Raw genomic sequence first — 14,785 nt, 5'->3', positions numbered from 1 at the left:
CTCTCCCTTCCTTCCTCTTTCTCTCTCTCTCTCTCTCTCTCTCTCTCTCTCTCTCTCTCTCTCTCTCTCTCTCTCTCTCTCTCTCTCTCTCCACCACTTCCTCTCACTCTCCCATTCCTCCCTCCCACCTCTCTCCCTACCTCTTCCTCTCTCTCTCTCTCTCTCTCTCTCTCTCTCTCTCTCTCTCTCTCTCTCTCTCTCTCTCTCTCTCTCTCTCTCTCTCTCTCTCTCTCTCTCTCTCTCTCTCTCTCTCTCTCTCTCTCTCTCTCTCTCTCTCTCTCTCTCTCTCTCTCTCTCTCTCTCTCCCTCTCTCTCTCTCTCTCCCTCCTCCTCTCCTCCCTCCCTCTCTCTCTCTCTCTCTCTCTCTCTCTCTCTCTCTCTCTCTCTCTCTCTCTCTCTCTCTCTCTCTCTCTCTTCCTAGCTCAGTCCCTCCCATTCTCCCTCCCTCCATCCCACCCTTCTTTCTCCCCCTCCTTTCCCTCTTCCTCCCTCTCTCCCTGTATCACTACATCCATCCTTACATACCTCCCTCCCACCCCCTGTACCAACCTCACTCCCTCCCTCATCCTCTACGTCCCTCCATCCCCTCTCCCTCCATTCCTCCCTTACTCTCTACTTCCTCCTTATTTCTCCCTTCCCTTCCTCTCACTCCTTCCTTCCCTCTCTCTCTCTCTCTCTCTCTCTCTCTCTCTCTCTCTCTCTCTCTCTCTCTCTCCATCCCACTCCCCTCTACTTCCCTCAGTCTCTCCTTTCTTCCTTCACCCCTCCCTCCAGCCCACCCTCCCTTAATCTCTTTCTCCTTCCCTCCCTCTTTTCTCCCCCGCCTTCCCCTCTTCCTCCCTCCCGCCGTCCTTATCTCCTCCCTCCCTTCTTTTCTCCCTCTCTACCATTCTCCCTCCCTCTCACTCACTCCATCCATCCATACCTACCTCCCTTTCTCCCTTCCTCCCCCTTTGCTGGTCTCCATTCCCCTCTACCTCCCTTCCTCCCTCCCTCCCTTCCCCTCTTCTTCACACCCTGCCTTCGCTTCTTCCTCACACGCTCCCTACCCCCACTACCAACCTCTCTACCTACCTCCCTCCATCCCTCCTCCTCTACCTCCTCCCCCTCTCTCTCTCTCTCTCTCTCTCTCTTATTTTTTTATTTATTTTTTTTTTATGGTAAGGCCTATAGCACCAGTAGGCACACTTGAAGAGTGTAAGGGAAGCGCTGTTCAGCTTCCGCCCATTAGTGACGCAGGCAATTTTATTTATAGTGGTACCCATATTAGGGCCCATATCACCGCCCAAGTTCATCTTGAGTGTAACCACCTAGAACCTGGGTATCATGGTGATATATGTAGGTAAACTTTAAACCAGTCGACAAATGGCAAAGTATTTTAAGGCTGTACGTGGTGGGATTCGAACCTACGCGTTTAAACATAACTTAGTACAAAGAACTATGTACCCAAAGGCGCACTGTCGTGTGCTACCTATTCTAAGAGTACTACTATCTATTTGTTTACAATATTTACAAAAACTCTTCGGATAGTATACAATATTTATGCTAAGTATGTAAATGTATCTTATATCTATCCATGCTGCATTAAGACTAAATGGTCACCATATAGATGGAGGACTATTCACTCTTTCACTGCACTGCACTGCACTAGTGTCACGTCACGATGAGTGTCTTAAGGAAATTTGTGTTAGGGAAGAAAATTTATAAAGTATAAAAATCAAGTGAAATATAAGGAAATTTGGCTTTGCTAAGGATTCTTTTTCTAAGGAAATATCTATGCGCGTATGTACTTACACACAATAAACCTTTCATAATGATATACACTCACACGACCCAGTGTTAGACCGACACATACGCACAACTGCACCTGAAACACTTAACACACTCCCAACTATCCCAAAAAATACACTCAAAACACCATGCAACACCTCAGAATACCAGGAAGTACACTTGAAACTCACTAGAATCACACAATATACACCAATAACAACCCAATACTATAAAAAAAAACACACTACATACACATCCAAACCACTTAAAACTCAAAATTAAAACAAAAATATATAATGTAAGTGCCGTGGAAAGACGTCATTGGTGGGCCTCACGAGTAATGCCATAATTGACAGGACAGTTTTATAGACACCATGACGTCTTGATTCCTGTACCCACAAATGCCAGTAGTAAACAAAATATAATCATATCAGTGTTTTACTCTTGATTGGTGAAGAGCTCGCTGGACATATAACTCTCCAGTACATTTACAATTAGACTAAATGCGTGCCCAGCAATATATCTGTGTTTACAGCAAGGTCATCAAACCTTCTAAAGACATGTGATTTTCGTGTTTGTATCAGCTAAGGTTAGATTATAGATGTCTACCAAATCTTATATATAACAAAACTGTACCTTTTTATCTTAACAATTCAATTAAAAAAAGTCCCACGGGCCAATGATGAACGTTCCGATATGAAAAAGGATAACAAAACTATCCAGTGAATACACTAAGTAAGTCGTTCACAAACACACAAAACACTTTACAAGCACTGCGCTACACACCAGTTAAACACGGAGACTTCACCAAGGCACCACCAGCTCACGGCTACACCACGCCTAAACATTTAAACAAAAAAACACTAACCTACACACCACACAAGACACACTCATCCACATCAACACGTACACAAAAAAAAAAAAAAAAATGCACACAAAACACATATTATATACCTAACCGAGAAAAACCACCGCCCACACTCCTCACTGCTTCTCAGGTCAACCTTCCTAGTGGTCAGACGTGTCTCTGATAGTGGCGACGATTCTCCCGTTAGTGGTGTGTGATCCGTTGGCTACTTTACGTAGTGATGGCTATCCCTGCTTTCCCTACGGTTTCGGCTGGTTTTGTTAGTTCTCCTGTCCTCGAGGCCTTCGTTATGAAGGTCTCAGAGGTAGAGGCTGAGTTCCATCGAAGGATCTTGGAGGTGCAGGAGGAGTTTCGAAACCTAATCTCTGACTTGCAGGCTGAGTTCTGTCGAGTGAACTCAGCTACTGAGGGAGTGGCGGTTCCTACAATCTCCTTACCAAGTAATGAGACAAATGGCCAGGAGTGGCGATTGGTGTCCTCTGGTGCAAAGAGGGGAAAGGTCCTCAGGGCGCCTCAGCAAGTGGAAACGGAAAATTCCTTCGCTGTGTTGGAGGGAGTGGAGGAGGAGAAAGAGAAGGCGGGAGGCGACGAGGTGAAGAGGGTATAGGGTCCCTACCCGCAGGTAAGATACTGGTGATTGGCGACAGACAGGTGACATTTGGACGCGGCGTTTTGTGATAAGGACAGGAGAAGAAGGTCAAGAGTGTGCTTGGTATTGAGCGTCTAAGTGTTCAGCTAGACACGTGTTTGGCGGACGGGACCAAACCCATTGTTTTCCTCAGTGCGGGGGGAAATGACATTTGCAAGGTAAGGAGTGAGGAGCTGTTTAGGATATTTAAGGAGGCTTTGGCTAAAATTAGGAATAAGGATGCAACCCCTGTGGTACGCGGTGTGTTGCCAAGGAGGGGACTGGGAGGTGAATGGCTGTCCAGGGCTATTGCATTAAATTGCAGACTTGCAGATCACTGCAGGAGCAATGAATGGGCGTTCATCGATAACTGGGACCTCTTTTACGGCAAAGACACCTTGCATGCCAGAGATGGAGTGCATTTATCGGGTTTTGGCTAGATCACTTGAAGGCGAGTTAAATGCACTCCGGCGCTTTTTTTGGTAGACAGGAGAGGGAAGGGGCATCGATGATCCATAGGCAGGAAGGAAGAGTTAAATCTAGAAAAGTAACCAGCTTAGTAAATGCGAAGAATAGTTTAAAAGTGTATTACACAAACTGTAGGAGTATTTTAAATAAGATAGATTTGCTGAGAGGTGCAGCTTGTGTTGAAAATTTTGATATAATTGCATTAACAGAAACCTGGTTAGATATGTCAGGGAAGGTATTTGATCAGGAGGTGAAAATTGATGATTATACACTTTTCATAAGGACAGGGAAAACAGAAGAGGGGAGGAGTGGCCTTGTACGTCAAGGACACACTGCAATGTTGCATAAACAGCAGAATTAAGACAGACAGCAAAACAGTCTCTATGGGTAGATATTAAGGAAGGGTCTCAATCAATAGTAATGGGTTTAGTGTACAGGCCACCAAATGCTTCAGACCAAATAAACTCTTCCCTATGGGAGGAAATAAATAGAGCAGCCAGGTACAGTAAGGTATGTGTGGTAGGGGATTTTAACTATAAGAATGTTGATTGGAGCTTGATGGTGGATAACAGGGAAGCAAATGAGTTCCTAAAGATCATAAAGGATAATTTTTTTTAAGCAAAGCATTTTAGAACGGGGAAATAATATTATAGATTTAATTCTGACAAACAGGGAGGAGGCAGTTACACAGGTGGGGGTTGGTGGCCAGCTAGGTAACAGCGATCACAAAGAAATACGGTATACATTGAAATGGCATGAAACTTTTAGAAAAAAGAACAATAGATTATTCCTGACTTCAGGAAGGCTAATTTCAACGGTTTAAGGGAGTATTTACAAGTCGCTTGGCAGGGAAGACATAGTCAGGTAGAAGGGAAGGAGGAGCAGAGAAGGGGGAAGAGGTGCGAAAACGGAGTGGGACAGAGAGAGAGGCGGAAGAAGCTGGATTAGAACATGGGAGGAATCCCGGTCAGCTGAGGTCTGGTGAGGTCTATTCCGACTTCCTAAATACATTGCGTGATGGTCAGATAGCCAACATTCAATATAAAACATTAAAATCACGAAGCAACGACCCTAAGTGGATGACAGACAGATTAAAACGATGCATAGGGCCAAAAAAGAATATATATATATATATATATATATATATATATATATATATATATATATATATATATATATATATATATATATATATATATATATATATATATATATATATATATATATATATATATATATATATATATATATATATATATATATATATATATATATATATATATATATATATATATATATATATATATATATATATATATATATATATATATATATATATATATATATATATATATATATATATATATATATATATATATATATATATATATATATATATATATATATATATATATATAAGAGGCTAAAGGCAGGAGATGAGGCTTTAAGGCCATTATACCATGAATTAGTAAGAACAGTTAAGAGGTTAACGAGGAAAGCTAAAAGTGAATATGAGTTGAGGGTAGCCAGCCAAGCAAAGACGGACATCAAGGGATTTTTCAGTTATACAAGACGAAAAGTAGAGAAGAAATAGGTCCATTAAGGACAACAAATGGGAAATGGCTAGTTCTGCGGAAGAGATTAGTAGAATTATGAACGAATATTTTTTAACTGTCTTCACCCAGGAGAACACACAGGAAATCCCAGATAGCGAACAGATATTTAGGGCAGAGGATAGTGAAAAGCTGACAGATATTCATATAACTAAGGCGATGGTAGAACAGGAGATAGATAAACTAAAGAAATTCAAGTCACCAGGACCTGATGAAGTATATCCAAGGGTTCTAAAGGAATGCAAGGAAGTCGTCAGCGAGCCTCTAGCGGTACTTTTAGGATGTCACTGGAGTCAGGTGAGGTACCGATAATGTGGAGAGAAGCTAATGTGGTTCCCATATTTAAGAAGGGAGATAAAACCCTAACGTCTAATTACAGGCCTGTCAGCTTAACTTCAGTTGTGGGTAAATTAATGGAATCAATAATAGCGAAAAACATTAGGGAACACCTAGACAAACACGGCTTGATAAATCAAACACAACATGGATTTACGAAGGGAAGTCGTGTCTTACAAACTTGTTGAGCTTTTATAGTAAGGTTTATGAGGCGGCAGATAAAGGTGATAATTATGACATTCTATACTTAGATTTCAGTAAAGCCTTTGACAAGGTACCTCACCAGAGGCTCTTAAAAAAGGTTAAAGCACACGGTATAGAGGGTAGAATATTAGGCTGGATTAAAGCGTGGTTAGACGACAGGCGACAAAGGGTAGTAATTAATGGATCTAATTCCGAGTGGGGGGAAGTAGTTAGTGGGGTGCCACAGGGCTCAGTTTTAGGGTCATTATTATTTCTAATATATATCAACGACTTGGATAGTGGAATTAATAGTAGTGATACCAGTAAATTTGCGGACTCCACAAAGATAGGTAGATTAATTAGGTCCGATTCGGATGCCATGGCCTTGCAGGCTGACTTGGACTTGGACAGATAAATGGCTAATGCAGTTCAATATTAACAAGTGCAGGGTACTGAGCGTAGGTAGAGATAATCCAAGCAATAGGTACACGACAGATAACGTGGCACTAGGAAGTTTCAAGTATGAGAAAGATTTTTAGGAGTCATAGTTAGCTCCGATCTCGGTACAAGGAAGCAATGTATTGAGGTCAGAAATAAGGCGAATAGAGTATTAGGTTTCATTTTTAGAAATGTTAAAAGCAGGTGTTCTGAAGTAATACTAAAATTATTCTTAGCGCTGGTCAGGCCACATCTTGACTATACGGTACAATTCTGGTCCCCACATTTCAGGAAGGACATAGCTCTGTTGGAGTCAGTGCAAAGGAGGATGACTAAAAGATACAGGGAATGAGGATATTCCTATGAAGAGAGACTGAAAAAACTTAATTTGCATTCCGTAGAGAGACGTAGGAGAAGAGATGACCTGATAAAAGTATTTAAGTGGTATAAGGGTTTTAACAAAGGGGACATGAATGTAGTTCTTAAGATCAGTAGCGGGGACAACCAGAAACAATGGGTTTAAACTTAAAAAATTCAGGTGAAAGAAATGGGAAGAAACTGTTTTTCAAACAGGGTGGTTGATGAGTGGAACAGTCTCAGTGGTCATGTAGTGAGGGCTGAATCAATAGGGAGCTTTAAAAGAAAGTTAGATAAATTCATGGATGGGGAAGATAGATGGAATTAGGTAGCTTAAGCACACTGGGACTGCCTCGTATAGGCCTGGCGGCCTCTTGCACCTTCCCTCTTTTCTTATGTTCTTATGTAAGGCTTGCGGTCAGTGTGAGTGGCCTTGGGAAATTCATGTTCATCCCCTCACCCACCACGCTCCCCTCCCACCCTCTCTCTTACCCCTGTTTCAGTAACCACTGTGCCCACTGCCTGTGTTATGAGGACAAGATCATTGAACATCCCATTCGTTCCTCTTGTCACCATTTCTATTGCAGTCGTTAGTATTTTATATATCTATTTATTATCCAAACATTTCGTATTAATTTTCTTACGGTATAAGTGTTCATCATGGAATTAATGTCTTATTAAAGTGTGTGTGTGTGTGTGTGTGTGTGTGTGTGTGTGTGTGTGTGTGTGCGCGCGCGTTTAACAACAGGCATTATTCCCTAGCTTCAAAGCAGAGTTTGATCTCTCTCTCTCTCTCTCTCTCTCTCTCTCTCTCTCTCTCTCTCTCTCTCTCTCATTGTCAATTTTTTTTTCTGTATGACACCAGAAACAAAACAAAAATCTTTGTGTTTTCTAATGATTAATGTTCGAACAGTTTACAGCTGTTTTTTTTTTTTTCTGATTTAACTTTATTAACTCATTCAATTACATATTTATTAGGAAATTTCAGAATAATCACTACTAGTTTAATGTAAAATTTTCAGTGCATTCTTTCACCACGTACGAAGTATTTACACACTGGCATACTTGAGCCTCGATGGCAGGCACATGAAATAAACAACTGTGATTAAGTAATAGATAAAAGTGTTACTCGGATCTGTAACTTGCAGGGGATTGAAATCATATATATTTTCGTGGTTAACGAGTTTTATCAAATAAGGACACAAATGGTTATCAGTTGAATACCAGTACCCAGCACAAGAGCACTTCACTACAACAGTCCTCACTCTTCTCCTTCCTATGCCACAACAGCCCTTCTCTCAAGCGGGGCGTCGGATAACAATAATAACCTATTACATAACCTAATGATTCGTAGAGTGACGTACCACTAATGCATATAAGCCACCCCTAACTCCTATAAATAAGTTAATTAATAAATATGTAACCATACACACGCAAACGACAGAGGAGGCTTTAGATCGCCAAGCACCATTCATGTCCTCAGCAGGGATTGTCTGATACTCAGCGAATTAAGTTAGTCTGCCACGGATGGTTTAAAGAAAACGTCTTCTAGTGATAATAAAGAAAATTCTAGCACATCACACCGCAAACTTAGGTGACTCCTACTGTATTGAGAGAGAGAGAGAGAGAGAGAGAGAGAGAGAGAGAGAGAGAGAGAGAGAGAGAGAATCTTCCAAAATCTGCAGACACACTTGATAACTGAATGTGCTGGGATAGATAAGTACAATTGACATGTACAGTAGCTACAAGTTTCTGTCAGTATCTCTTCAACAACTTGCCTTACACTGGTGTGGCTTGGAAAAAAATAATTCACTCATTCAGTCAGGAAGTTTTGAAATGTTTACAAGTCGTTTCACGGTTTTACAAAGAAGAAACTTTTCACATCATGTTGCAACTGAGACGAGAAAACATTGGTACACTCTCCAATGTGTAAGCTATAAAAGAACCAATTACTACACTTGAGTTAGTAACTAGTCATTCATGATAGACGTGTAAAGAAAACAACCACACACTCCAGTCACTCATATGTACAGTGGTGCGTCTCAACTGACTACACGTGCATCACTTGAAAACACACATAGTATTGTTCAGTAATCTCAAATACAAGCTACACTACAGGTTATCTATGAGTCATTCACATCTGCGTATAATTGAAAAGCAAAAAGTCCGTCTTGTACTTGCTAAGGAAGGCCATGGTTTCGTTCTTACTGAGCTGTCCGTAATATTTAGAGAAATGACTGCTAGCTTGGAAGGGTCTGTCTGCAACCGGGAACTCACTTATCAGCTCTGTCAACCCGAGCCACTTTAACAGGTAGTCTGAATCCTCCTTCAGATGTTCGAATTTTCCAATGAAGTCATAATCAACAGAGCAAGGGCTGCAGAGTGTGTGCATGGGCAGCCAGTGCTCGTTCCGCTGCTCAGCTGTGCCGCCTCCAGGCTCTGAGATGAAGCGAATGAACTCCGGAAAAGTGACGTTCTTGCCTTTCCCTGCGGTGGTGCCTCTGAGGGGAGATGAATTTGAGTGTGTATTTCACCACTGTCGTCTGTTGGTCAACCAGCCAGTTTTCCCCATTACGGAGTGAGCTCAGAGCTCATAGACCGATCTTCATAGACAGGGCTGAGCCTAGAACAATTTGATAATCGTCACTACCAAACTTTTCTCAGTGGTTTCTAGGGTAATTTTTTCCTGTAGAATTCATTTTTGCTTGGGGCATTTTTGTATCGTGTATATTTAATGAGATAATGCTAATTAATTAGCATAAATGATATAAGTAAAGACCATTGTGGTTGTATTTTGGTGAACAAATGATGTAAATAAATAATAAACTTTTGTCCTTCTAAAGTGTAATTTTGTATGCAGGCTAATATTTGGGCATCTAAGTGATGATTAATTAGCATAATTAGGCATAAATTATGCACAAATTATGTATATTTAACAAAAGTGCTCATTATGACTGAAAGCAAACATATTACAAGTAAAATTCAGTTCAATATTATTTCATTTAGCTTCACATACACAAATATCATCATATTCTTTCATAACTGGTCACGAAAGAGGTTGATACAGCAATAAATCAATGTATAATCAACAAATTTAGCCATAATAATATCGCAATATCAACATGCATTACACAGCACACTGAAAGGTAACCTTGTACTTTGCATAAACGAAGGAGTATCAAGATAGTACACTACAATAAACCTGTTTAAGCTTTTGTGTGATGATTCTGGATTTATCCTAAATCAACATGTACAGTATGAATAAGCACTTAATAATACAAGGGTACTATAAAACATGTCACTCTTACCAAAAATATAAGATATTATAACATATTCATGAGTAAACAAAAGCTTAAACAGGTCTTATTCCAAGTCATCAGAGTCATCACCATCATCAGCAGATGCCAAATGACCTTCATCAGCATCTGTAGTATCTTCCCTTTTCTGTCTCTTCTTTGGAGGCTTTTAGTCCTTGTTTTCTCTCAGTGTCAGAGCTCTCATCATCAGCTTCCCCTCCAGACTTTGATTTCCTTGGAGGTTTTCTGCACAAGCTTGGTGGAAACTGTGTGCAACAAAACCAAACAGGAATAAGGCCGTCATCAGACTCCTTCCAGCCATTGTCCCCGGGTGGCGGATAATCAATATCTTTGTTCATACATTGCTTCCAGATATATGCTTGCAAATTAGACCTTTTCAGATGTTCTTGATACTCCTTCGTTTATGCAAAGTACAAGGTTACCTTTCAGTGTGCTGTGTAATGCATGTTGATATTGCGATATTATTATGGCTAAATTTGTTGATTATACATTGATTTATTGCTGTATCAACCTCTTTCGTGACCTTCCGCAGAGAGTGACTGACAGTGATTTTCTTTTCAGCCGTACTTCAGAAACATCATATTGTAGTGTACTATCTTGATACTCCTTCGTTTATGCAAAGTACAAGGTTACCTTTCAGTGTGCTGTGTAATGCATGTTGATATTGCGATATTATTATGGCTAAATTTGTTGATTATACATTGATTTATTGCTGTATCAACCTCTTTCGTGACCAGTTATGAAAGAATATGATGATATTTGTGTATGTGAAGCTAAATGAAATAATATTGAACTGAATTTTACTTGTAATATGTTTGCTTTCAGTCATAATGAGCACTTTTGTTAAATATACATAATTTGTGCATAATTTATGCCTAATTATGCTAATTAATCATCACTTAGATGCCCAAATATTAGCCTGCATACAAAATTACACTTTAGAAGGACAAAAGTTTATTTATTTACATCATTTGTTCACCAAAATACAACCACAATGGTCTTTACTTATATAATTTATGCTAATTAATTAGCATTATTTCATTAAATATATACTATACAAAAATGCCCCAAGCAAAAATGAATTCTACAGGAAAAAATTACCCTAGAAACCACTGAGAAAAGTTTGGTAGTGACGATTATCAAATTGTTCTAGGCTCAGCCCTGTCTATCAGGCAGGACTAAGACCACAACACACTCCACACACCGGGAAAGCGAGGCCACAATCCCACTAGTTACATCCCGTACCTAATTACTTCTAGGTAAACAAGGGGCCACACACACATTAAGAAGCTTGCCCATTTAACCTCGCCACTTTCCGGGACTCGAACCCGGACCCTCTCGATTGTGAGTCGAGCCTGCTAACCACTAGTACACTACGCAGCTTGTGTGTAATTCACTGTTTGATCTGCTGCAGTCTCTGACGAGACAGCCAGACGTTACCCTACGGAACGAGCTCAGAGCTCATTATTTCCGATCTTGGGATAGGCCTGAGACCAGGCACACACCACACACCGGGACAACAAGGTCACAACTCCTCGATTTACATCCCGTACCTACTCACTGCTAGGTGAACAGGGGCTACATGTTAAAGGAGACACACCCAAATATCTCCACCCGGCCGGGGAATCGAACCCCGGTCCTCTGGCTTGTGAAGCCAGCGCTCTAACCACTGAGCTACCGGGCTGTGTGTGTGTGTGTGTGTGTGTGTGTGTGTGTGTGTGTGTGTGTGTGTGTGTGTGTGTGTGTGTGTGTGAGAGAGAGAGAGAGAGAGAGAGAGAGAGAGAGAGAGAGAGAGAGAGAGAGAGAGAGAGAATCATATGAACATAACTTACCTGTACTTCATCTCTATCTTCTTCCCGATTATCTTGTGGAAGTCATACGAAGAATCCTTATCCAGGCTCTCGAGCTTGTCCCTGTAGGCTGACAGGACGCGATGGGCAGGGTGACGCACCAGCATGAATTTTTTGTAGGTTCTGAGTTTCTCTTTCTTGTCCTTGGCATTCGCTAACAGAGGAAGTTTGCTGTGCACCAAATACCTTAAAGAAATGCTGGTTACAGACAGCAACGGAAGAAGGTACACTTGAAAAGGACTACACACACTTTAAGTGCTATATTATATTAAAGTGGAACGAACATGAAGAGTAGGAAAGAAGAAAATAAAGTAAGAAATAGAAAAAAAAACGAAGGAGGTGGAAATGAAGAGAAAACAAGCATTTCACTATAAAAGGAGGATATAGGTTATAACACCCAGTATGTGAATACTTACTCACCTACTTACAAAGTTTACTTCATCTTCTGGCTTCAGTAATCCCGTCATCATGAACCACACCCTCTTCCAGCTGGTGCACGCCACCTGGAGAGAAAACAAGGCAATATAAATACGTCGGTCATATGGCAACACTGAATACGTCTCCATCAATACCCCCCCCGGTTTGGGGAATTTCAAGTTCTGTTCATAAATGGACGTTTCAAGTCTTTTGATCTTTATACATTTCCGTGCTAGTCTGCTCTGACAGACACATTAAATCAAATCAATCAAATCAAAATACCAAAAACTGCAACTTATTGAAGTCCTTCCTTTATAAACTACAAGCTCCGCCACCTAGCGCTTCATTAAACATACGAAACATCTGAAAGACTTTATTTTGCCTTGAAATTAATCTTACAAAAATATACATAATATGGAGCATTTAGGCAACCCATAGGAAGCAAGATTTTTTGAGCAGAAAGTGATAAATTATATTACAATTAAATCTTTTAGTAAATATGCATGTTAAATCATATACATGGACATTCCCAACCTCTCCATGCTTGTGACTGCCAACAACAACAACTTTAAAAGTAGGTGTGTATGCATATGTTATATGCAGACACACCAATTAATGAGCTTTAGGTACACAATTGGGTAGTTAATGTTAATTTAGTATGTATTTCCTAAGAATTTTTTAAAGAATGTACTGAAGGCACAAGTTTTATGTTGTCTGGAAGAGCATTCCATTTTTAGGGCCAATATAAGAAAGTGAATGTAGGAATATTGTTATGCTATGTATTGGAATGTTCCGCCATAGGATAGGTAGGACCCACTGTACATAAGTATATCAATCATTATAGAAATCTGATGCAATCTTTCGTAATGTACTGCAACACTTGTGAATGCTGACCTTGCCTTTTCCTTAAAAAGGGGTTGAAGGTGCTTCTCTATTTTGTAAAACTAAACAAGTAGTTGTTGCATTCATGATTGACTCAGATAAACAAAACAAATTAATATAATAATATCCATAGGTAGGATGCATTTTATCTAGGTATTACTAACAGCGAGAAATTAATGTAATGAACAACACAATACACCCAGTTGAGATTTTTTCTTGTCACATAACCTACGCCCTGTGTCAGCACCTTAAGGCTGGGCGCGGTGGGCTCCCGCGGAGAAGACAGAGTATAGCTGGCGACTGGGAAGTGCACGGTGTGTCAAGTGTGTGTGCAACTGGTACTGCGGAAATTAAGTGACTGTGAACTCAGTGACATTACGAACTGAACACTTTTGCGAGTTTAAAACACGCTTCCGTATGTACTTTTACGTTGTGTGTGGACAGCACTTGTAAATTTGTACATAATATACAAACTTTTATATTATGAGTTTTCCTTCTAAACCTGGGTTGCTTAAGAACACCAAAAAACTATCAATGAAACCGCTCGGCTGAACAACAGATAAAAACAACAAACTTAATAACTTTATGTGGGCCTACAGAATCTACAGTGGCCTGCTACCCAAACAAAGTTAAGCCTTTTGTACATAAAAAGGCTGAGTGCAGATATATGTTGCTTTCACTGTTGAACATTTCAAACATATAAACTGCCACTTTTAACTTATTAATATCAAAAGTTTTAGTGCGTATAATTCCTTGAAAAGTGGTTGTTAATGTTTGTTGAAATCACTGTCAGTAGTAATTCTGAAAAGCTTTTTTTTTTTTTGCATTCTATTAGAGGCAGCAAATGTATGGGAAAGGTGCTGCACCACATGCTGTTACCTTGGGGATGAAGCAGTATATCACCTTCCTGCTGTCGTCATAATGCATGTGCGCCAGGGTCACACCATTCAGATTATTTGGCAAAGACAGTTGCTTACAGGCGTCCTTTATGTGCTGCCTCAGGGCGTCACTTCGTTTTGGGGCGTCGTCTCGTCTCAGGATATCATATCCTGCTGGGTAATTACTATCACTATGTCACTGCTACATATATAATAAATAAATAGATAGATGAACAAATAAGGAATCAACCTAAACTTGCCTTTATTGTGGCGACAACGGTGAGTGGTAGCAGCGATGGGGATTGTGAATATTCATTGGGAATGATGCTTACGATAGGAAAACTGCAGTTTGTGAGTTGACGTAAAAATATTGAGCGGTGGTGGTGATGTGGCGAGAAGATAGTAAATCGCGTTGATGAAACATGTAAATAGTGATGCAAATGACTATCTGCAGGAGCGACAAAGAAAACAATCAAACACTTTTACAGTATGTTGGTAGTGTCACTTGTAATAAAAAAAACACATTCTTACCTTGATTACATGACAACCACTTTACAATTTACCATGCAAAATAGTCCTACAGAGATGAATAACATAAGATTAACTATATCAGTAAATGTATAGATACTCGGACAGGTTGGAGGAGAAGGTGGAAAGAAACACAGGTGTAAGGAGTTGAGTATATTCCCGACTAGTTTCGCTTGTTATGGCTAGTCGGGAATATACTCAACTCCTTACACCTGTGTTTCTTTCCACCTTTTCCTATATCAGTAAAATTGC

At 40.2% G+C, this 14,785-nt stretch overlaps 1 protein-coding gene across 8 annotated transcripts in view; it reads right to left on the bottom strand.

Annotated features, from left to right (window-relative positions):
- Positions 1-7,574: 7,574 nt before the first annotated feature.
- The window catches only part of LOC123514083 (carbohydrate sulfotransferase 11-like), a 273,163-nt gene continuing 265,952 nt past the window's right edge, over positions 7,575-14,785 (bottom strand). For 4 of the 8 annotated variants that reach the window (XM_045271692.1, XM_045271697.1, XM_045271696.1 and 1 more), the window contains 4 exons: positions 14,007-14,179; positions 12,249-12,331; positions 11,811-12,014; positions 7,575-9,162 (listed from right to left, as the gene is read on the bottom strand). In XM_045271692.1, coding sequence (XP_045127627.1) covers positions 8,796-9,162; positions 11,811-12,014; positions 12,249-12,331; positions 14,007-14,179 — 827 coding nt within the window. In that variant the 3' untranslated portion in view covers positions 7,575-8,795. The remainder of the gene's footprint in view (positions 9,163-11,810; positions 12,015-12,248; positions 12,332-14,006; positions 14,180-14,785) is intronic. The other 4 variants (XM_045271694.1, XM_045271695.1, XM_045271689.1 and 1 more) reach the window with 2 other exon arrangements.

The sequence above is a fragment of the Portunus trituberculatus genome, chromosome 37 (genome assembly GCF_017591435.1).
Source record: "Portunus trituberculatus isolate SZX2019 chromosome 37, ASM1759143v1, whole genome shotgun sequence".
Lineage (NCBI taxonomy): Eukaryota > Metazoa > Arthropoda > Malacostraca > Decapoda > Portunidae > Portunus > Portunus trituberculatus.
Note: the sequence above shows the minus strand (reverse complement) of the source record. Positions and strands in the feature narration are given on the sequence as shown.